This window comes from Rattus norvegicus, chromosome X (assembly GCF_036323735.1).
Source record: "Rattus norvegicus strain BN/NHsdMcwi chromosome X, GRCr8, whole genome shotgun sequence".
Lineage (NCBI taxonomy): Eukaryota > Metazoa > Chordata > Mammalia > Rodentia > Muridae > Rattus > Rattus norvegicus.
Genome location: NC_086039.1, coordinates 6,852,682 through 6,876,524, shown reverse-complemented (window position 1 = coordinate 6,876,524; position 23,843 = coordinate 6,852,682). Strand labels below are relative to the sequence as shown.

Here is a 23,843-nt window from a genome sequence, read left to right as displayed (position 1 = left end):
TCGACAGACTAAGAGAAGTCGTGAGCCAAATGGACTTAACGGATATTTATAGAACATTCTATCCTAAAGCAAAAGGATATACCTTCTTCTCAGCTCCTCATGGTACTTTCTCCAAAATTGACCATATAATTGGTCAAAAAACGGGCCTCAACAAGTACAGAAAGATAGAAATAATCCCATGCGTGCTATCGGACCACCACGGCCTAAAACTGGTCTTCAATAACAATAAGGGAAGAATGCCCACATATACGTGGAAATTGAACAATGCTCTACTCAATGATAACCTGGTCAAGGAAGAAATAAAGAAAGAAATTAAAAACTTTTTAGAATTTAATGAAAATGAAGATACAACATACCCAAACTTATGGGACGCAATGAAAGCTGTGCTAAGAGGAAAACTCATAGCGCTGAGTGCCTGCAGAAAGAAACAGGAAAGAGCATATGTCAGCAGCTTGACAGCACACCTAAAAGCTCTAGAACAAAAAGAAGCAAATACACCCAGGAGGAGTAGAAGGCAGGAAATAATCAAACTCAGAGCTGAAATCAACCAAGTAGAAACAAAAAGGACCATAGAAAGAATCAACAGAACCAAAAGTTGGTTCTTTGAGAAAATCAACAAGATAGATAAATCCTTAGCCAGACTAATGAGAGGACACAGAGAGTGTGTCCAAATTAACAAAATCAGAAATGAAAAGTGAGACATAACTACAGAATCAGAGGAAATTCAAAAAATCATCAGATCCTACTACAAAAGCCTATATTCAAGAAAACTTGAAAATCTGCAGGAAATGGACAATTTCCTAGACAGATACCAGGTACCAAAGTTAAATCAGGAACAGAAAAACCATTTAAACAGCCTCATAACTCCCAAAGAAATAGAAGCAATCATTAATGGTCTCTCAACCAAAAGGAGCCCAGGTCCAGACGGGTTTAGTGCAGAATTCTATCAAACCTTCATAGAAGACTTCATACCAATACTCTCCAAACTATTCCACAAAATTTAAACAGATGGAGAACTACCGAATTCCTTCTATGAAGCCACAATTACTCTTATACCTAAACCACACAAAGACCCAACAAAGAAAGAGAACTTCAGACTAATTTCCCTTATGAATATTGACGCAAAAATACTCAATAAAATTCTGGCAAACCGAATCCAAGAACACATCAAAACAATCATCCACCATGATCAAGTAGGCTTCATTCCAGGCATGCAGGGATGGTTTAATATACAGAAAACCATCAATGTGATCCATTATATAAACAAACTGAAAGAACAAAACCACATGACCATTTCATTAGATGCTGAGAAAGCATTTGAAAAAATTCAAGACCCCTTCATAGAAAAGTCCTGGAAAGAATAGGAATTCAAGGCCCATACCTAAACATAGTAAAAGCCATATACAGCAAACCAATAGCTAACATTAAACTAAATGGAGAGAAACTGGAAGCAATCTCACTAAAATCAGGGACTAGACAAGGCTGCCCACTCTATCCCTACTTATTCAATATAGTTCTTGAAGTTCTAGCCAGAGCAATCGGACAAAAAAGGAGATCAAGGGGATAGAGATTGGAAAATAAGAAGTCAAAATACCACTATTTGCAGATGGTATGGTAGTATATTCAAGTGATCCCAAAAGTTCCACCAGAGAACTACTAAAGCTGATAAACAACTTCAGCAAATTGTCTCGGTATAAAATTAACTCAAATAAATCACTAGCCTTCCTCTACACAAAAGAGAAACAAGCTGAGAAGGAAATTAGGGAAATAGCACCCTTCATAATAGTCCCAAATAATGTAAAGTACCTCAGTGTGACTTTAACCAAGCAAGTAAAAGATCTGTACAATAAGAACTTCAAGCTTCTGAAGAAAGAAATTGAAGAAGACCTCAGAAGATGGAAAGATCTCCCATGCTCATGGCTTGGCAGGATTAATACAGTAAAAATGGCCATTTTACCAAAAGTGATCTACAGATTCAATGCAATCCCCATGAAAATACCATTCCAATTCTTCAAAGAGTTATACAGAACAATTTGCAAATTCATCTGGAATAACAAAAAACCCAGGAGAGCTAAAACTATCCTCAACAATAAAAGGACTTTAGGGGGAATCACTATCCCTGAACTCAAGCAGTATTACAGAGCAATAGTGATAAAAAAAAACTGCATGGTATTGGTACAGAGACAGACAGATAGACCAATGGAATAGAATTGAAGACCCGGACATGAACCCACACTCCTATGGTCACTTAATTTTTTATGAAGGAGCCAAAACCATCCAATGGAAAAAAGATAGCATTTTCAGCAAATGGTGCTGGTTCAACTGGAAGTCAACATGTAGAAGAATGCAAATCGATCCATGCTTATCACCCTGTACAAAGCTTAAGTCCAAGTGGATCAAAGACCTCCACATCAAACCAAATACACTCAAACTAATAGAAGAAAAAGTGCGGAAGCATCTCGAACACATGGGCACTGGAGAAAATTTCCTGAACAAAACACCAATGGCTTATGCTCTAAGATCAAGAATCGACAAATGGGATCTTATAAAACTGCAAAGCTTCTGTAAGGCAAAGGACACTGTGGTTAGGACAAAGCGGCAACCAACAGATTGTGAACAGACCTTTACCAATCCTACAACAGATAGAGGGCTCATATCCAAAATATACAAAGAACTCAAGAAATTAGATCGCAGGGAGACAAATAACCCTATTAAAAATGGGGTTCAGAGCTAAACAAAGAATTCACAGTTGGTGGATGCCGAATGGCTGAGAAACACCTAAAGAAATAAGTCATAAGGGAAACACAAGTCAAAACAACACTGAGATTCCACCTTTCACCAGTGAAAATGGCTAAGATCAAAATCTCAAGTGATCAAGCAGATGCTCTTGAGGATGATTAGAAAGAGGAATATTCTTCCTTTGTTGGTGGGATTGGAAACTGGTACTACCATTCTGGTAATCAGTCTGGAGTTTCCTCAGGAATTGGACATTCCACCTTCTGAGGACCCAGCTATACCTCTCCTGGGCATATACCCAAAGGCTGCTCCAACATACAACAAAGACACATGCTCCAGTATGTTCATAGCAGCTATATTTATAATAACCAGAAGCTGGAAAAAAACCCAGATGTCCTTCAACAGAGGAAAGGGTACAGAAAATTTCGTACATCTACACATTGGAGTACTACTCAGCTATCAAAAACAATGACTTCATGAAATTCATAGGCAAATGGAATGAACTAGAAATTATCATCCAACACAAATGGTATGCACTCATTGGTAAGTGGATATTAGTCCACAAGCTAGAATTACCCAAGATGCAATCCTCAGACCACAGGAAGCTCACGAAGTATGATGACCAAAATGAAGATGCTCCCACTCCTTCTTAAAAGTGGGAAAATATCCATAGGAGGGGATATGGAAGCAAAGTTTAGAGCAGCAACTGAACGAACGGCCATTCAGAGACTGCCCCACATGTTGCCCATTTATATATAGCCACCAAAAGTAGATAAGATTGATGAAGCTAAAAAATGCATGCTGAAAGGGACTGGATATAGATCTCTCCTAAGAGACACATCCAGAGCATGTCCAATACAGAGCCCAATGCTAGCAGCAAATAACTGAACTGAGAACAGGACCCCCTTGGAGTGAATTAGAGGAAGTATTGAAAGAGTTGAAGTAGCTTGCAACCCCATAAGAACAATGCCAACCAACCAGAGCTTCCAGGGACTAAATCACTACTGAAAGACTATATGTACTGACCCAGGGCTCCAACTGCATGTGTAGCAGAGAATAGCCTTGTTGGGGCACCAATCGAAGGAGAAGCCCTTGGTCCTACCAAGGTTGGAATCCAGCGCAGGGGAATGTCGTGGGGGGGCAGTAAGGGGGAAGAATGGGGGAACACCCATATGGGGGAGGTAGTGGGGATGGGGGCTTATGGACAGGAAACCGGGAAAGGGAATACCATTTGAAATGTAAGTAAAGAAATATTTCTAATAAAAAAAAGAAACCCACCAACCAATGAGTACACATGGAGGGACCTATGGTTCCAGCCACATATATGGCAAAAGATGGCATTGCCTGGCATCAATAGGACGAGAAGCCCTTGGTCCTGTGAAGACTCATTTCCCCAGTGTAGGGGAATGCCAGACCGTTGAGGTCGGAATGGGAACACTTCACAGAAGCAAGCAAAGGGGGGAGGGGGGAAAGGGCATAACATTTGAAATGTGTATATATATAATTCAATAAAAAGAAAAAATTTGCAATGGCAAATTATATAATAGAATTATTGACTAGGAAACAGACAGAATAGCATAAAGGGTAGCTATCTGCCCAGCTTTTGAGCTGATTAAGGCTTAATGTGAATAAGGAAAAGTTGTGTGTCTTTTATCCAGAAAATGAATGATCAAAGGCAAGGTGGAAACCCTGGATTGAAGTTAAATATTTTTTGCAACATAGAGCCCTTAAAGGACATATTATACAATGCCATTTAGATGAAGCTTAAGAGCAAGTAAAACTAAGGTTTGGGTTTGGTGGGCTCCCACATGTTAGGCAATTGCTCCACTGCTGAGCTATACCCCAAAGTGCTCCTTCTCCCTCTCCCTCTGTCTCTCAACATTTTATTTTGAGACAGGGTCTGAAATTGCCAAAGTTGCCCTTGAATTTGTTATGCAATCTGCTGTAGCCTCCTGAGTAGCTAGGATTACAGGCCTAAATTACCAGGCCTGAATGACATTTCTTGAAAAAAGAAAATTGTTTACATTGTGAGGACACTTGTGTGTGTGTGTGTGTGTGTGTGTGAGAGAGAGAGAGAGAGAGAGAGAGAGAGAGAGAAAGAGAGAGAGAGAGGGAGGGAGAGAGAGAGAGAGAGAGAGAGAGAGAGAGAGAGAGAGAGAGAGAACTTCCAGAAAAAACATATTTTCAAAATGCTTTTATACTGCAACTAAAAGGAAGAAAGAACAGGAAGGGAGGAAGAAAGAAAGAAAGAGAAAAGGAGACCAAAGAACAGGAGTGCAAAGTGGGAAATGAAGCCATTGATAAACCTAAGAAAGCACAAAGGGATGCTAATAGGACCTGCTGTGCAGGCATTGTGTGCTAAGCTGAGCAGAGGCAGGCAGTTGCTTTCCAGCATCCCATGAGGGAATCTGTTCTGGCCCACAGGCCCTTCCTGGTTACTTCCTGCTAGTACCCACTGCAGAGTTGGCCCAAGGCTGTAGGAAGGAATTGTGGCTTGCTCTTGGGGCCAGGATTGTCTTTACCAGAAAGCTGGCTCCTCATTCTCCAGAACCAGTTATTATAGCCTTTCTGGGAAGCCAGATAATTCTGTAAAAATGATTGCCAGTCCATTTCAGCCTCTTAACCTCCTGGCAGCTGCTTCTGAAGCAGAGGAGTGCAGAGCCAGCTGAAGCAATTTCCATAGCACAGCAGAGTGGGCACTAATCTCACAAACTGGCTGCCAAGCAGGAAAGAAAAAGAAAAAGAAAGAAAGAAAAAGAAAAATAGACAGTGTCTCCCAAAGTTCCAGCTGAGTTCCAAGCTGGGTGTAGTTGCCTCTTCTGACTTTCTGACTCCCAGAAGATGGAAGTAATGACTGGGATTGCAAGGTGTGTGTGTGTGTGTGTGTGTGTGTGTGTGTGTGTGTGTGTGTGTGTGACACACTTTCTCTGCCCTCTTCCTTCCCTCCACTTCCCTCCATCCTAAATCCTAATTCCTAACACCATTGCTTTACTCCTGGGTCTATGGCAAGATTCCTGTCTTTCCCTCCTCTCCTCATTGCCCCCTTCCCTTTATTAAGTGATGGGGAATCAATGTGAAACAGTTAAGGAAGTGTTCTTTAAATCACAGCTCTTTCACTCCCTTCCTCTCAGCCCAGAGTTGCCCTTGGTTCTCTCTGATTCCTCTGCTCCTAAGAGCATGATGAATTGGAGAGAGAAGTTCTTATTTCTCCCTCATTGCACAGACATCTGGGTGGAAAATCATCCTTAATGTAACAAAAACCAAATAATAAGCACACGCAAAACAGATGCTTGCAGACAGGAGCCTAGCATAACTGTCCTCTGAGAGGCGCCAGCCAGCAGCTGATGGAAACAGATGCAGAGACCACAGCCAAACATTAGATGGAGCTCAGTGGAAGAGTTGGGGGAAAAATTGAGGAACCTAAAGGGAATAATAGGGCCTCCATAGGAAGACCAAGATTCAACAACCCTGGATCACCAACCAAAGAGCGATCGTGGGTTGGCCCTAGCTTCCCCCCACCCCCACATATATGCAGCATATGTGCAGCTTAGTCTTTATGCACATCTCTCAACAACTGGAGATGGGGTGAGGGTTGGAGGGGGGATGTCTCTGTGTTTGTTGCCTGCCTATAGCTCCTGTTCACCTAACTGGGCTGCCATGTCTGGCCTCAGTGAGAGAGGAGATGCCTAGGCCTTCAGTTATTGATGTGCCAGGGTGGAGTGATACCCTCTCTCTAATAGCCTCATATGTTAGTACTTCAATTTCTGAGACTTAAAAATAAACATAAATATTGATTCACACTTTTGGTTTCATTTTTTTTTTTTTTGAGTCAAGATCTTGCAGTGTGTTTCAAGTTGACCTTAAACATGGTTGTCTTGGCAGAGAGACCAGTGGAATAGAATTGAAGACCCAGAAATGAACCCATACACCTATGGTCACTTGATTTTAGACAAAGGAGCCAAAACCATCCAATGGAAAAAAAAGATAGCATTTTCAGCAAATGGTGCTGGTTCAACTGGAGATCAGCATGTAGAAGACTGCAGATCGATCCATTCTTATCACTCTGTACAAAGCTTATGTCCAAGTGGATCAAGGACCTCCACATCAAACCAGATTCACTCAAACTAATGGAAGAAAAAGTGGGGAAGAACCTCGAACACATGGGCACTGGAGAAAATTTCCTGAACCAAACACCAATGGCTTATGCTCTAAGATCAAGAATCGACAAATGGTATCTCATAAAACTGCAAAGCTTCTGTAAGGCAAAGGAGACTTTCCTTAGGACAAAATGTCAACCAACAGATTGGGAAAAGATCTTTACCAATCCTACAACAGATAGAGGGCTCATATCCAAAATATGGAAAGAACTCATGAAGTTAGACCACAGGGAGACCAATAACCCTATTAAAAAATGGGGTTCAGAGCTAAACAAAGAATTCACAGCTGAGGAATGTAGAATGGCTGATAAGCACCTAAAGAAATGTTCAATATCTTCAGTCATAAGGGAAATGAAAATCAAAATAACCCTGAGATTCTACCTCATACCAGTCAGAATGACTAAGATCAAAAACGGAGGCGATAGCAGATGCTGGCGAGGATGTGGAGAAAGAGGAACACACTTCCATTGTTGGTGGGATTACCGACTAGTACAACCATTCTGGAAATCAGTCTGGAGGTTCCTAAGAGAATTGGACATTGAACTACCTGAGGACCCAGCTATACCTCTCTTGGGTATATACCCAAAAGATACCCCAATATATAACAAAGACACATGCTCCACTATGTTCATAGCAGCCTTATTTATAATAGCCAGAAGCTGGAAAGAACCCAGATGCCCTTCAACAGAGGAATGGATTAAAAAAATGTGGTACATCTACACAATGGAATACTACTCAGCTATCAAAAACAATGACTTTATGAAAGTCATAGGCAAATGGATGGGACTGGAAAATATCATCCTGAGTGAGCTAACCCAATCACAGAAAAACACACACGGTATGCACTTATTGATAAATGGATATTATCTCAAATGCTCGAATTACCCTAAATGTACAGAACACATGAAACTCAAGAAGGATGACCAAAACACGAATGCTTCACTCCTTCTTTAAAAGGGGAACAAGAATACCCTTGGCTAGGATAGGGTGGCAAAGTTTAGAACAGAGGCAGAAGGAACGCCCATTCAGAGCCTGCCCCACATGTGGCCCATACATATACAGCCACCAAACTAGATAAGGTGGATGAAGCAAAGAAGTGCAGGCCAACAGGAACCAGATGTAGATCTCTCCTGAGAGACACAGCCAGAATACAGCAAATACAGAGGCGAATGCCTGCAGCAATCCACTGAACTGAGAACAGGACTCCCGTTGAAGGATTCAGAGAAAGGACTGAAAGAGCTTGAAGGGGCTTGAGATCCCATATGAACAACAATGTCAACCAACCAGAGCTTCCAGGGACTAAGCCACTACCTAAAGACTATACATGGACTGACCCTGGACTCTGACCTCATAGGTAGCAATGAATAGCGTAGTAAGGGCACCAGTGGAAGGGGTAGCCCTTGGTCCTGCCAAGACTCCACCCCCAGTGAACGTGATTACTGGGGGGAGGGCGGTAATGGGGTGAGGATGGGGAGGGGAACACCCATATAGAGGGGGAGGGGGATGTTGGCCATGAAACTGGGAAAGGGAATAACAATTGTAATGTAAATACGAAATACCCAATTTAACAAAAATGGAGGAAAAAAAAAAGAAAAAAGGAAAAGAAAGCATGGTTGTCTTATTCCCAAGCTCAACTTCAACCTCAGTACAGAAGCAGACTACAGGAGCTATAGAAGAGCTGCTTTGTTATATACATTTAGCATCAGGAAGGCATGTGAAACTGTTACATCTGCTTGGTACAGTTTAAAATCAATGGTGATCTTGGCACCTCTGACAGTCATGGCCATTCTCAGGCCACTTTATGCATATCAAGGAGACCGTCTCATATTTTAATATGGGATTTTTATCTGGATTTCTTTTATTTTCTATTTAGTCCATATTAATATTTTTCAAAATTCTACATGAATACATCAATATTATTGGAAATTATATAAGAAATTTAAATTTAATATAAATAAAACAAAAATATAAATATAAATAAAATTTTATATATATATATATATATATTTTTTGAGATAGAGTTTCTGCATGTAGTCCTGGCTGTCCTGGAACTCACCTGAAGCTCTCTGTATATCAGGCTATAGTAGAGAATTATTTAAACCAGGCCCAGGGTTTCTACTCTAACTTTTGTTATTGTGTTCCTGGATGAAAGACACACTCAGCTTTTATATTTTTAAAAAGCCTTAAGCAGTACAGGAGTTGGGCAGATACCTAACCTCCATGCTATTAGAATCTACTCTCCTATCAATAACCCTGAGTTATTACTTACTGTGTTTCCTCTGTGCTACTCTTAGCTCCAATGGGCAGCCCTCAGGACCACACTGTCTTGACTCTTAACTCAAGGCCACTTTCATTCTCCTCTTGCATGTTCCACTTCTCCTTCTACTTCTCTGACCCTCCCTAAATCCCACCTATTTTTCTTCTTCCCAGTTATTCGCTGTTGGCATCTTTACTTACCAATCACAATTAAGTTGGGGCAGTATCTTTGCTAGTATCTAAGTGTGGACTCTCTCACCTCTGGAGCAACCAGTTTTGGGGGCCCAAATTAGTATTAGACTACAAACAGCATCAGGCCAACCTACCAGGCTGGCCTCAAGCTCACAGAGATCCATCTGCCTCTACCTCCTGAGTTCTGGTATCAAAGACATGCGCTACCATATCTGCCTATTTATTTTTGTTATATGTATATGAGTGTTTTGCCTGCATGTATGTCTACGAACGACATGCATACAGTGCCCAAGGAGGCCAGGAGAGGGCATCGAATCTCATGGAACTGGAGTTACAAATGGTTGTGAGGTGCCATGGAAGAGCCATCCCTGTAACCACTTTTCAGTTCTTGAAATCCTTTTAAAGTTCCAAATCAACACTTGTTAAAGACAGAAATATAGTTTTGGAGATTCTGAATTCAACCACTGGCAATACTGTATCTTTATTTCTATTCTTTCTATGCAAACTCTTATTTTAAAAACAAAAACTCCAATTCAAACCCAAAAACCCAAAAAAACTGAAATGATCCAGTCACAAAATACTCCATATCTGGGTCATAAGTGTTTTCTTGTGGCATAATCACTTTCTAAGCAATATTTCAGTTTAGTTATATATAAAATTCTGCGGATGTATCCCAAATTTTGGAGCCATTTCCCTATTCATTTGAGCTGAAACAACTGTGCTATTTAAAATATGTGTTATCAACCAAAACAGAGTTTGTATGAAGATGCCATATGAAACCTGTGGCTAGTATGGTAATTAAAATATAAAGGAGTGATTATCATTTTAATGCACACATGTTCTGTTTTTTCAGTTTCAGTTAAATTGTTAGTGTTGATTTTCTAAAAATAGAATATATTCTGGGATAGTGTAGTATTGCAGAGTTGGTTATAAAAACTAGCAGCCCATTGTCTCCCCCTCCCTTTGCCTTACCACACAGACAATGATAGACAACTTTTAGCTATGTCCTTCTATTGAGTGCACAATCTTTAAATAACATGTTTGAATGTAAACTTCTTAATTTTGTCTGTGCTAAGCATTTTCTTTCTGAAATTCCACTGTGGCAAATGAAGGTTCATTTTACTATATTATCTTTTCCTTAGCCCACACCTCTCATAAAGTTTTTCCTATATCCCCAGTATAGATCATACCATTACTTCAGTTAAATCAATATTTTGTGTCTGAAGCACTATGTTTGCATAAATACCATTCAGAGGTCCCCCACGAGGTATACAATATCCATTTTTATTTTTTTTGCATAATTATTCGACTCAGAAGTTAATTGTTAAAATGCTTTTGTTTGTGTTTTTCAACTATAATTACTTTTAATTTAATGTAAATTCTTCATCAGCGTAAGTTTTCTCTGCAAACAAGCAGATACTCTGGATTTGTGTTTTCTGTCTGAGGGAGTATCTTTTGAATCCATTTGAGCTGGCTTTCTGGGTGTGTCGATGCCTAATGCAAAATCAACTCTAGGAACTACTTTACTAGTGTCCTAGGTTTCTTGCCATCTGACGCCAGCTCTCTGGTTTTCTACAACTCATATCTTCTTTACTATGACCCATTGTGGTCTTTAAGCAAAACAAAAACTCAGACCTTGAATTCCTGGAAATATTTTGGATAGTGTGAATAGACATATAATCAACTATTCAAGGCTGGAAATAATTTTTCTTCAGAAATTAGAAGTCATCATCTTAAGATGTCAAATGTTCTTGACAATACAATCACCACCTCTGAGAAAAATTTGAGCATTAAAACAAATGCCAATGAACTATAACCCTTCCAATGTGAATCCACTAATCCACACATAAATAGTAAGTAGGTGGAAGGGAAAAGTTCTTTTTGTATAAGGATTGCAACTAATCAATGGAACAGGAATGAAAGAATTAGAAAGTTACTACTTGGCAACCATGATAGTGACAATTGATTCAGATAAGAATTACCAATGGATGCTAATATTAGTACGTGGAAGTTTGAGGAATAGAGACTATTTTGATATTTTCAAAGTATTATTTCTTCAGTTATATGTTAACTTTACAGTGGAGGTTTGTGAGTAGAGGTCATCTTAACCACATCAACATCACCAATCATCTCATAAACTGACCTCATATGCCCTCTGATAGGACACAGTGACCAAATTGCAGTGTAACTTCTTACCCTGATTGCAAAACCCAAATTGAATCAGACAACCCCAACTGAATGATATTGTACAAAGCAAGCAGTCTCTCCACTTAAGAAAAAAGACATCGAAGTGATAAAGCACATATACACTGGTGGAGAAATCATTTCGAGTTAATGGAGACCAGAGACAAACAACAGCTATGTGCAATGTGTGGTTCAGGACTAGATCCTGAGACAGGAAAAACAACAAAAACAACAACAACAACAACAGTAAAAACAAATTTTCTTGAAGGACACTTTGGGTGAAATTGACAAAAATTGAAGATGTGCTGAAGTCAGCTAATAGGATTCTAGTGCTACTACTCTGGTCTGGGCCCCATGTTGTGATTATAGAAGCCTTTGCTTTTAGGATAAGGCACATTTATAATCTCTCCAATAGAAAAGAGTGGGGATATAAAAGCATATAAAAGGCAGAGCATGAGGCATCAGAGACATCCAGGAAGGGAGACAGGGAGACGGTGAAGAAGGTAGTGAAAGCTGAAGTAGGCACGGGGAAGAAAGCAAACAATGAGCAATGCAGGTGCACAGAGGTATTTGGATTTTTATGTCAGCTTTTCTGAAGGTTTGAGATAATTTCAAAATAATGCTGATACTCAAAACCAGAAGGAAAATAAAAGACAGAGAACTGAAAAATAAGACTCTGAAAAGCCCAGAACCCTCCTGGTGGGCACCTGGTGAGTGACTTATTGAAGGAGCTTCTTATGTCAATCTCCTGCATGGGGTTCTGGGAGTCTGATCACTCCTCTATTCTCCAGCCTAGATGTTCGAGAGAGGGTAGGGAACATGCAGTCTTCATACATACAAACTTTCAGGCCCTCTCTGCATGCACACTGTCTAGGGAGGGAGTGTCTGATTTTTGTTGTTGTTGTTGTTGTTGTTGTTGTTGTTGTTGTTGTTGTTGATCTTTGAGGACTCTGACTTTGGATCTGAAAGCTGGGGATAGGGCAGAAATCCAATTGCTTCTAAAAAGAAGTCTTATCCAGATGCCAGCCACTTCTTTGCTCTCAATACTGATGTCATGTGGTATTGTCAGTCCCAACCTTTTGGAGGAAAGGGATTTATGGTATGAATTGAGCTAGTTCTCAAATTCTTTGCTGTCAGCTTAGGATCCTGCTCTCTTGGTCCTAAATTATTTGCTTTTTGGCTTTCAAGTTTGTGATACTGTTTTCTCCTTTCCCACGTTACACTGTTTTGTAGTTTATACCTATTAAAAATACCACTTATTCTCATTTAGTAGATGTCATGAATACTCAATACTTGATTTTTGCAGGCAGTCTGCACATACATTTCCCTGAATTTTTGAAGACTTCCTTTGGCTGGCATCAGGAAGTGCAATTACTGGGTAGATCATGCTATCTCTTTACGCTTTTTCTTCCTGCACTCCCCTCCTCTCTCCTTTTAAAACTCTTAAAGAACTTTAACAAATTGATTTTCAGTGGGGTGGTGTTCTTACAAAGTTTTCATGGCTTGTCTCTTTTCCTAAAACTTTGCCTGCCCTGGGTAATATTATTAAAAAACATATTAAAATATTTGTTATTTTGATAAGCCAATTTACTTACTTACCTGGTACAATTCCTCTTAAAGAGTAATTTTTTAAGGGAGTTGTTACAAATATAGGCAAGATTCAAACAGATTTGGCTAAATGATGACTGTGGAGATGGCAGGATAGGGAGATTGGAGTGGGTTAAGCTGTGCTTGGTAGCTTCTCTCCAAGGGACACTGTGGTTTGTGTATAACAGGGAAAGGATCTGGGATGGGCATAGGGAAGCCTCAAGTATAGTCCAATCAGCATTGGTCCCAGGATGGATACATTCACATAAACAGATTGGATCAAAGAGATGGGGAGAAATGGAAGTAACAATGGAAAATGGAGCAGTAATGTTTCTATCTGATGAACTCTGCCCTAGACTGTACTTCTTTTTTTTTTTTTTTAATCGTTCATCAAGTTTATGGATGACATGAAATTGGGAGCAGTTTCTAGCCAGAGGTTAAAATCATAAAACAGATTGGCTTTCGCAAATGAGGCTGTGGCAAGACAGAATCGGAATTGGATGACGTTCATTAAGTAACCGGTTTGAGGAAGTCGTCGCCGGGAGGATCCAGGAGCTGGAGACATGAATGTTTCTGTGCACGTTGCCACACAAGCTGTGGGTGGCGGGCTGGACGCGGAGGGGAAGAGGCTGATTCTCAAGGGCTGGGCTGGAAACAGGGTCAAGGCCAGTTTCCAAGCTCTGGAGACACCCTTGTCCTAAGACCTGCATCTAGGAAGCCACTTGGAACCGTAGTACGTCTGGGGAGACCTAGATGATTTGGGGAAGCAAGGGACAGATCAGAATTCAGAAGTGAGGTTAAAAACAGAGGTTGCTGATTCTGGAAAGTAGAAAAGCCTGTTTTCCAGTAGACTTTAAAGGAAGGAGCCATTCCCAGGCTTCACTTCTACAAGGATCTCAGAAAGAAAAGGACAGACTGGGAGACCAATGCAGTACTCCCCCAACCCTTCCACCCCATCCATCCACCCCCTCATCCTCCCCAACCCTCGACCCTCCCATAGCCACTGCAGCCTCCAGAACACCCCCGCAGCCTCCGGAGTTCCCCCACCCCCTGCAGCCTCGAGAGCATCCCACAACCTGAGGGGCACCCCTCAGGCATCAGGAGCCCCACCCCACCCCTGCAGCCTCAGGAGCCCCCATACCCCTCTGCAGCCTCGGGAGCTCCACCACCCCTGCTGTTTACACTTTTATCTGTTGCAATGAAAACCATGATGTGTGTGCCGCTGTATTGATTGTGCCTTTTAGATTTTTATGTCTTTATGGAAAGCAGCAATTATAGTCGTCTGCTCTGGAGGGAGCAAATGGCCCCGGGGGAGGACTTAAAAGGCAGCCCAAGGGGTCTCCCGATCTGGAGCTGGGAAGTAGAGGATCCCCTGGAACCTGAGAAGGAGAAGGTTCAACACACCCTCTCTCTTGGTTATGGGGCGCTTATTAGGTGCCTGTGGTGTGGTAGTTGTAGTGTTCCCTCCGTGCACCCCCACAGAAACCTTCCAGTAGCTTCCTGTCTGCATCTGAAACAGAGCCACTATGCACCCACCATCTGGTCTCACCTCCCACTCTCCCTTTGTTCATTGCCGGTTTCCTGACCTGCCCATTTTCCTCTGTGCCAAGGCCTTTCTTTATGGCCGCTGTTCCCACTGCCCATGCTCACACTCGGGCCCCAGCCCAGGGCTCACTTCCTCAAGGTTCCACCATAAAGATCCGTGTCTCACTCGCTCGCCAACTCACGTCACACGTGCCAACTGTCACGTCCCCTTCACGTCATTGCAACTTCATTCAGCAATACTGTCTGCTCTGAGTCCCTTGTCTCTCTCCCCTCCAAATATAAACACAAAGAAAATAGGGACCTCACTCTTCAGTTTTGGCAAAGGAGTTCTTGGCCCACAACTGTGGTCAAAATGCCTAGCCCAGTTAATAGTAGACAGTGAGGCTCAGAAAATGTATCCAATACACACAAAAGACCCATCTACTCTCCGGAGAGCCATTGACTACAACTGCTTGTACTGTGGGAACCTAGCAGGCAGGCTTTCCTTCAGGATACTCTCAGCTTGCCTGTCACGTGGCTGCTTCTTCCATGATCATTTGACATTTCAAGCAAGAAGGGAGAGGACAAAACAAAAATCCAAGTCTTTCTATTTAAGTTTGGCCCCTTTTTATAGGGCCTTTCCTATTACCAGGGCATCATTCGTGGAGATTCTGTGAATCTCTGGCTCTTGAGTAAGATCTGTGCCACCTGCTGCAAGGCAGACCGGCAACGAGGCCCTACACAGGTGAAAACTACTATGTGGGTTGGACAGCATAGTAGAGTGAACAACCACGGCGATGGCCACGGAGAGGTGAGATTTCTTACTCATGGCCATGACTATAAGCAACGGGAGTGAGACCTGAGCCCTGCTTGACTGATTCCAGTATGTGGCTGCCCCCATCTGCCACATGCTGCTGCGGACATCCTGGCCCCACGTTGGAGAGGAAAGACAGTCCATGCAGGTGAGCAAGCTAACAGGTACAGACCTGCATGTTCAGCAGGGCCTTGCCTACTCATCTCTCTGCACCTCCCTCCCATGAACACCTAGCCCAAACTCAGGGCGTGGCAGCCCACTCAGGCCCCGAACTCACTCATTTGCCCTCTTCTGCCCACACGTGGTAGCCTTCTCTGCGCAGTGTCCCTGCTTACCCTGCACCATTCTGCCTACCCTCCGAGCACCCTAGAGGTCGTGTTCTCTAACTCTCTTTGTCCCCGAGTCATGCGACACCAACAGGGTGCCCAGGAAGATGTGAGGTGCCACATCCTGCCCTTGCAGAGTTCACACTTGTGAGGTGGGGACAGATGATATACCTAGACTATACTTATTATGGGAGACCCAAATCCTATTGTGATGCCAGGCCAGTTTCCAGGTGTTTTTCAGAGTCAGGGCCATCTTGTCACAGAGATAATGCTTTGGCTTTTTCAGATATGTGTTTTGTTTTGCACAGCACAACCCTGACATGCAAGCCAACGTCTCTACACAGTGCCAATTAATTTCTGCTCCATGAGCTAAAGTTTAAAAATAAAATAAATAAAATTAAACCCTTAGAGCTAGCAAGATGATTCAGAATGTAAAAGGTTCCTGCTACCAAGATTGACAACCTGAGTTTGAACCTGAAGGAATCATATGGTAGGAGGAAAGAATTGACATCAACTTGAATGGTGTGGTATACACACACACACACACACACACACACACACACACACACGGGGGGGGGGAGAGATACACACATATACACATATACAGAACACACATCTACATATATACAGCACACACATACAGCACACACACATACACAAAACACACACATATACACATAACACACAGGGTTAACTAATGTTTTTTAAAATGTTGTCTTTATTTTGCAATAATTTTATACTTATAAAAAGCTACAAAATAGAATGCAGAGCCCATTTATATTGTTTAGTCAGGTTCCGCACATGTTAACACATCACTTAACTTGAATCTTCACTGGTGCTCAGAAATTAACATTGATAATAGCCCTATTTATTGACCTATAGACTCTATTTGAATTCTACCAGTTGTCCTACAGAGAAGGAGACATGAATCCTTGAGAGGTGGAGTTGGGTTGGCACAATCAGTTAGGCCTTAGCCTCAGTGTTACCCACAGCTGGCTTGGCCAGGACAATACAGCCCTTGTTTTCTTCTTAGACATAAACAATTTCTCAGATTGCCAAAACCAAACAAGGCCACGCTGTACTCATGTCTTAACACAACAACAACATGAACATTGTGAAGACAGAATGACCAAACATTTCTCACTCCCACCCAGACCATTTTCCTAATGGAGCTCCCATCCCACTTCCTCTCTTCTAGCCTGTGGATGCATTAAGATGTACAATCAAATCATTTCTCCCAATTTCTCACAGCATCTACTTTAGAACATTTCAAGTGAGCAAAATGTAAATGGGGTTTTACATGTCATGTTTCTTTCCTGCACACAAAGTAGCCTCCTATAAATACCCATGGCGCTTTTCCTCATGTGAGTTCTTGGAGCCCATCATCATCCCTCTATACAGGATATGGCATGCTGTTGTGTGGATACACTGTAGTTCGTTCTGCTCTGTCATGTGTAGCCACTTTTATGGTGTTTCTAACATTTTGCTATTATAGTGCATAATTATTTACCACAAACAATATGTTTATTACTCAATTGTAATGAATATCATTCCTGCAAAGAATAACTTTGATATACTGTTTTTTGCAAATGACTGCAGCAGAATCCAAAAGGACCCATGTTTTCTTCCAGAGCCAGTTTTTCCAAGGGGTTGCCAGGTCATAGTCTAGACCTGAAGCCATTCTTTGGACACCTGAGTAGAACAGGAATGTTCTTGTTTCCTTACTGTGTCTTCAAAGTTCTTATGTATGGGTCAATGGCATAGCCTGTCTTCACTGAACAATGCTTCCAACTTGCTTTCTTATAGTGTTGTTGCATCTGCAAATGCTGTTGTCCCCTGCTTGGGTGTCAACCTTTTTCTATGGTTTAAAGTTCCTTCTAGAGCTGCAAGCTGGTCAGAGAATATCCTATATTCTTGTGAGTTCTACTGGGCCAATGTCTGTGGACAAAAGGAATAGAGTGGGTGGGGGAGCCATATCACCATAAACCAGGTGGATGCTGGTGCACATTTGGCCAAGATGTCCTCATTTCTCTTCATATAATGAGCACAGGTGGACTTGGTAAGGCTCCCTGTACCACATTCTCTGGAAGATTTTCTTCTGAGCCTGCTGGAGGGTGAGGACAAGGAGGGAGGGATGGAGGTAGCTCAACTGTCTTTCATGACTGCACCCAAAATAGCCACAGTCAGACTATCCAACAGCAAGTGTCATTGTGTGGGCTCCCTGGGTAGGAATCAGTATTGAGGTTTGGTCTTGCTGTCTATTGTAGTGGTGTGTATGGGCTCCCAAGACCTGGAGTCTGTACGTAGACCCAAGTGACCTTGTCCCCAAATTATTTCTGATTATTTAGTAAAGATGTCAACAGCCAATAGCTGTGTAGAAGAGTCATAGGTGAGATTTAGGTTTCCCAGCCTTGCAGTCAGAAGAGAACCTTAAAGAGGCGAGGAAGGTAAAGGAGGAGAGAGAAGCTGTCGTGGGTTAGGTGAGTCATGAAAACATGGCCATGAGGGCTGGCCAAGTGGAGTTAAGAGTAGCCCAGATAAAGCATAGTAAATAATAACTCTGGCTTATTGATAGAGAATTAGATTCTAGTAGCATAGAGGGTAGATAAGTGCCCAGTTCTTGTGCTATTTAAGGCTTATTGTAAATATATAGGTTGTACGTATCTTTTATCAGGGAATTGAATGATTAAGGCAGGGTAAAAACCCCTGTTGGAACTAAAAATTTCTACAACAAATTAGGATTTCCTCCAAGGTAGCATTATGGGTCTCTATTCTTTATGGAGACAGCCTCTGTTCTTTTCCTACATTTGTCTTCAAATAGAGACATCACATGACTTACAGGGGACAATATTTCTTCAAGAGTAAAGCTAATGTTTTAAAGCACACAAAAAGCAAGTCCCAGAAAAGGTAAACAACAGTATTTATTTTAATTTCAGAGAAAATGTCCAGGCTTAGATGTTGCAAGAACACTGGCAGGGTCAACAATTGCCATACTTACCAAACCACGGAAACCAGCATACTCCTATACAGTCAGGCTTGTGGGCTGGGCTGTTGTTACAATTCCTGAGTCTGATCTCATAGGCCTTAAGCATACATTTTATTTCATCTTTGTCCTACATCTGCTGCCTTTCTGTGTGGAAGGCAAACAAACCCACAATAAATGGTAGCAACACTTAATGACAAGTGTAAGGAGGATCTGTCTCTGCAGTCCTTGCCTGCTTGGTGAGCCTGTAACCTACACAGTAGAGGGCCTCAGCTTAGCTTTGTTTACAACTAGGAGCTGTTTCTGAATAGATCCATCTCATGTTTCCATTTTCTTTGGTTCCTACAAATCATATAGCCCAGCTTACAGGCTAAAAGGTACAGCTAATATAAACTGGCAAAATAATGCCTGCACTCAAAATCTCCGGCAGCAGAATATAGCTGACAACAATTGTATTCTGGTTGAAGTCTCTTGCATGTTGACTCACTTGTCTCTTGGTTACTGAGAAGTGACTCTCTCTGATTGGTAGCCAAGAAAGCACATGAACAAAGTAGGGAAGGGCTGAAGAAGCATTTTCTAGCCTCTGCTTTGTGTCTAGTCCTCCCTTTTTATTGTAAACACAAAGTTTTTCACAACACCGCCAGACTTGGGAAGCTCTGAGTTGGATGGCAAGCAAGACACAGATCTTCCTAAAACCAAACTTAAAAGAGGCACAAACATGTGGACCAGAACTTTAGGGACACAGTTCAGAAAGTGGTTTCTGGTGGCTGGATTATCAAGAAAGCCTCTGAATAAACATAAGACTGAGCAGGGTCTTCAGTGATGTCTAGAGCTTTGGAGGAAGGAAACCCTCAGCTCTGGATGAGGATCGATCCTATACTTCCCCATGCCAGGCCATGATTTTGCTGTATTGGGGATGGAAACTAGGGCCCTTGCTTGCTAGGCAAAGGCTCTACTAGTGCAGTACATTCTTAGCTCAAGTATTACTTTCCATTTGCCCACAGTAGACTGTGGGTGAATGTTGCAAGTAGAGCTCTTTGGAAGCTGATATTTAGTAGATTTTAGAGTGCTAAAGCAAATTACTGTGAAGGAGGTGGTGCTGCCCAGTAGAATTGTATTCTCTCACAATTCTTGGGGCTTACTGGGTAGAAATTAGGGGATTATTAAAGCCATAGTTCCTCTGGAGGATCTGGCAGAAGGATTCCTCCCTTGCCACTTCATGGTGACTGCTGGAGTTTTTTGGCTTATAGTTGCATCCTGTCAGTCTTCACATCACTGGTTCTTCTCTCTCAAAGGTCCCTCTGCCTCCATTTTACAAAGACACATGGGCTTCCATTTAGCATCTACCTAGATAATCCTGGAAAGTCCCATGATCCTTAAACATGTCCTTTCTCATATAGGTAACTGTCACAGCTTCTGGGGATTAAGATGTGAATAATGTGGAGCCACCATTTTGGCCACTCATTTACACCTGTGAAAAGAATTCATAGGAAAAGGAGGAGCAGGGTCAGTTAAACCATGATTCAGGCCCAGCAGAAATCTTGGTCTGATGCAAGTAGAGTTTTGGGATAAAAATTACCCATACAAGGTGTAGTTAATTGGCCCAAATTGGTTGAGGCAACACATTTTATCCCAAGCCCGGTGACTAGGTATCGATCAAGTGAAGCCACAGAGTGACCAAGGCAGAGCCCAAAGGGCTGACAGCCAGTGCTGCTTGCTACCTACATTCCTGCACTGGAGGAAGAGGTGTCACTTGTGGAGGGAGGACTGGTGACTCTGTTCTATGTCTATCACATGTAGGGACCGGTAGAGAATCAACAGATGGCAGGGAGTGAATAGGGAGGATGTGGCTTGGAGATAGCATCTAGGAGGGGGTCTGTAATCTTCAGTCATGATGGCAAGAAAAGGTCTGCTTTCCCTTCAAAATGTAAGAAAAAAGGAACTTCTTAACTTCCTGACCTGGCAAAAAGCCACTAGATGGGTAGACATTACCAAAAGTGTTAGACCCTGCCTAAACGGTTATCTGTCTTCCTTTGGCCTGAACTGCAAATATACACAGCTGCGCAAACCCGCAGTGTTTGCTTTAGTTCATACTAAAAACAAGTCTCCCACTCACCTCCTGCGGATATTCAGGTAGTTTTATTCTTTGATCACTTCTGCGACTCCATCAAAGAAGACATAAGATTTCTTTGTTCTGATTCAGTAGCTATTTAGGGCTGTGTTTCCTTTCTAGCTCCATGATTTTTGAAGGGCCATTTTTCAGAGTCCCAGACCATTGGTCTAGAGGATCTGTTCCCTCCTTCTTGCCGTCCCCACAGATATGTGGTGGAGAGGTAAGAGGAAGATTATTGTGAGCTCCATTTCTCAACTCTGTGGACCCTAAATCAAAGTCACTCACAGTCTTCAGTGGAAATGCAATGGTTCTATTGAGAGAGGCTGATGCTGGCATGAGCACTGGAGAGTTGTGGGGGTGGTCTTATGTCCATGTACATCTTTGGATAGTCGAGGCTGCAGCCCCTTCCCTGGGTTCTTTGGTCAGGAGGCTGCCTGGGAGCACATACTGCAAGCAAGTCAGTGGGGAGAGGAAATCATGATAATGCAGGTATGAAATGTTCATTCTCTGCAGCTAGCCAGAGGACTGGCTTCTCAGGTGTGGCATCAGTTTGGTCTGTTATTCTCAATGCTGTGGTTGCCATGGGACAATATCTGAGACTGTTGTCAAAAGGAAACTTTGAAAGACCACCAGGTATATCACAAGATAGGATCCTTGGGATTCAACTTTAAATGTGAATGAAAATAGAATTGAATAGTCCGAAATGAGAGTCTGAGACTGATGAGGAAGGGAACTGGGGAATGGACTGGTAGGGAGGGTTTCAGCAGTGTTCCATCAAATCTCAGCCTCCCTGGGCCTGTTTTTCTGTGTATGCAGTGAGGTTTGTTTAGTCAGGTATTCTGACTGCCAAGGTACTGATTTAGAGGTAGAGAAAGGAGGTAGACCAAACAATCCCCACAAGTAGAGGCCTCATAGGAAGGCTAGGTAAAGGTCTAAGAGACCTTTATGATTGTTATGGAGGGCAGACAACATTATGCGCAGAGGCCCATAAGCCACGTAGTTGAGTACTTTAAAGGTACGACAAAATAGTTGTTGAGTAAAATGTATCCCATTGGTTGACCTTGAAAACAAATGTTTTTATAATGACTTGTAAGGCCACATTTGGATGAGAGTTCTAGGACTCCTCGGGTTGTGCAGAGAGACCAGACCTTGATCTCAGGCTGCAGCTACAATGAACAATGGAATCTGTTTATTGCCCATAGGCTGCTGTGTTCTGAAATCTGTTTTTGCAACTAAGCTGCAGTCACATTTGCCACAGCTTAATCTGGCTAGCTCTGAACACAGCTGGATAATAAAATGGATCTATTCATGGGAGATGTAGGGCTCCTTTGGTGTATGTCTCTGTCTTGGTCCTGTAGAAGCTCAGACTGTTTTTCCTGCATTGCCTACCTTCATGAGTTGGCCTTTCAGTCTTTGCCAGTTTCCCCTTTTCTGCTTTCCCTGTATGCATATCCTCTAAAAACCTCAGATAATTGGGCTTTGACCCTTGCTTTTAGAGGACTTAAACAAAAACATTAGCCCCAGTTGTCCCCCTTCTCTTTTTACCCTTGGCTCTTTTCCATGTCCTGAGGTGACTTCTGCACATGCATAAGGAGACCCAGGTGCCCAGAGCGTTCAGGAGCTAGGAGCAGGTGAGAACATCCTTCTGGTTTATAGTCTCTTCTCACAGATGCAGGAGAGTAGGAATAGGGGGCTTGAGTTCCAATGGCCCAAAGCCCTGCCTTCACCTGGCCTTTTATCTCCACCAGGCTACCAACACATGGGATTTTCTCACTTGCCCAATCTGTGTATGCTTATGGAACATGCTTTGTAGGTCACAACGGTATTTGTCGGCCCCTTATATCTCTGTTTTCTTTAAACTTGCAAAAGTCTGGTAAAATATACAGAAAATGGAGGTTCAAAGATATTGAGTGTTCACACCTGGTTTTCCTATGCCAACCTTCTGACTCTGCCACAGTGACATCAGTGATGCAGTGTCAGAGTTTCTCCTACTAGTTTTTTGTGTTTCTTAGGAAATCAATGTACTTAAATATTCAAAATGGAATTGCTTCTTACAGTTTGACAGTAACTCAACCGGGGACATGGAAGAGCTTGCAGATGGTCTCTTCAGCCACTCAGAATCTGTCATTATATTTGCAGTCTGGGTAGCGGTAGGCAAATCTAGGATCACAGGTTCTCAGAGATCTCAAGATATTCTTGAGCAGACTGGTGGCCCCAAAAACTTCTAGGTTTGTGCTGGCATCCTTGCTACATAAGCTGAGAGCAGAGTCTATCTCCTGTTGCACAGGGGAGGGAAACTTTCCCCGGAGAAGTTGAGGCAGCAGCTGCTGACACACCAGCACAAGGTTTTGCTTCTCAGGGACAGTGTCACAGGAAGACATCTGGACCTGGCATCCAGAAACCAGGCAGCTAAAAATGTCTTCATTCTCTCCAGTCCTGTCAGCTGCTTGGCTGGCTGGAAGAGAAATGGAAACTATCAGATACTGTACAATCTATTTTTGCACGTGGGGAGATGGGGTAGGGTAGGGTGGGGCACTGCCAATTAGAACTGCTGAGAGAAGTGCTTTAGTCTCCAAGCATTTTCCTATCACCAGAAGATTTAGGGCTCAGGAATGCAACAGCCCCTTCAGAGACCAGCACTGAGTAACATTCTTCAACAATTAGGCTAAGGTCCAAGCATGAGAAATCCACTGTCCCCCCAGAAGCTGGGCTATAACTGTAGAAATCATGACCACTTCCTGGTATTACTGAATTAAGGAAGTGAGGATGCTATGAGGATTGGTTTCATTGCACATTTAGAATAGAAAGTCGGGGTAGGGGGCATGTCATCAGAATATGCCTTCAGTAGGTTGCAATAGGACCAATGTTTGCATAGCCTGATTATTCTGGAATCAATCTTTCTTCTAATTTGATTCCTCTTAATAAAGGTAAATCAGGAAGTGAGAAAAAGAGTTTGTTTTTTTGTAAAAAA

The 23,843-nt window shown here is 42.3% G+C and overlaps 1 protein-coding gene and 1 long non-coding RNA gene across 3 annotated transcripts in view; both read right to left on the bottom strand.

The window, feature by feature from the left end:
• Nucleotides 1-13,605: 13,605 nt before the first annotated feature.
• On the bottom strand, nt 13,606-14,860 carry LOC108349162 (uncharacterized). Its single transcript, XR_005498364.2, has 2 exons — nt 14,699-14,860; nt 13,606-13,861 (listed from the first exon to the last, which is right to left on the bottom strand). It is a non-coding gene; the product is annotated as an uncharacterized LOC108349162 (long non-coding RNA).
• A 3,819-nt stretch (nt 14,861-18,679) lies between these two features.
• Nucleotides 18,680-23,843, bottom strand: part of Dipk2b (divergent protein kinase domain 2B) — a 69,459-nt gene continuing 64,295 nt past the window's right edge. The window contains exon 5 of one of the 2 annotated variants that reach the window (XM_039100232.2): nt 18,680-23,327. In XM_039100232.2, coding sequence (XP_038956160.1) covers nt 22,987-23,327 — 341 coding nt within the window. In that variant the 3' untranslated portion in view covers nt 18,680-22,986. The remainder of the gene's footprint in view (nt 23,328-23,843) is intronic. The other variant, XM_039100233.2, reaches the window with a different exon arrangement.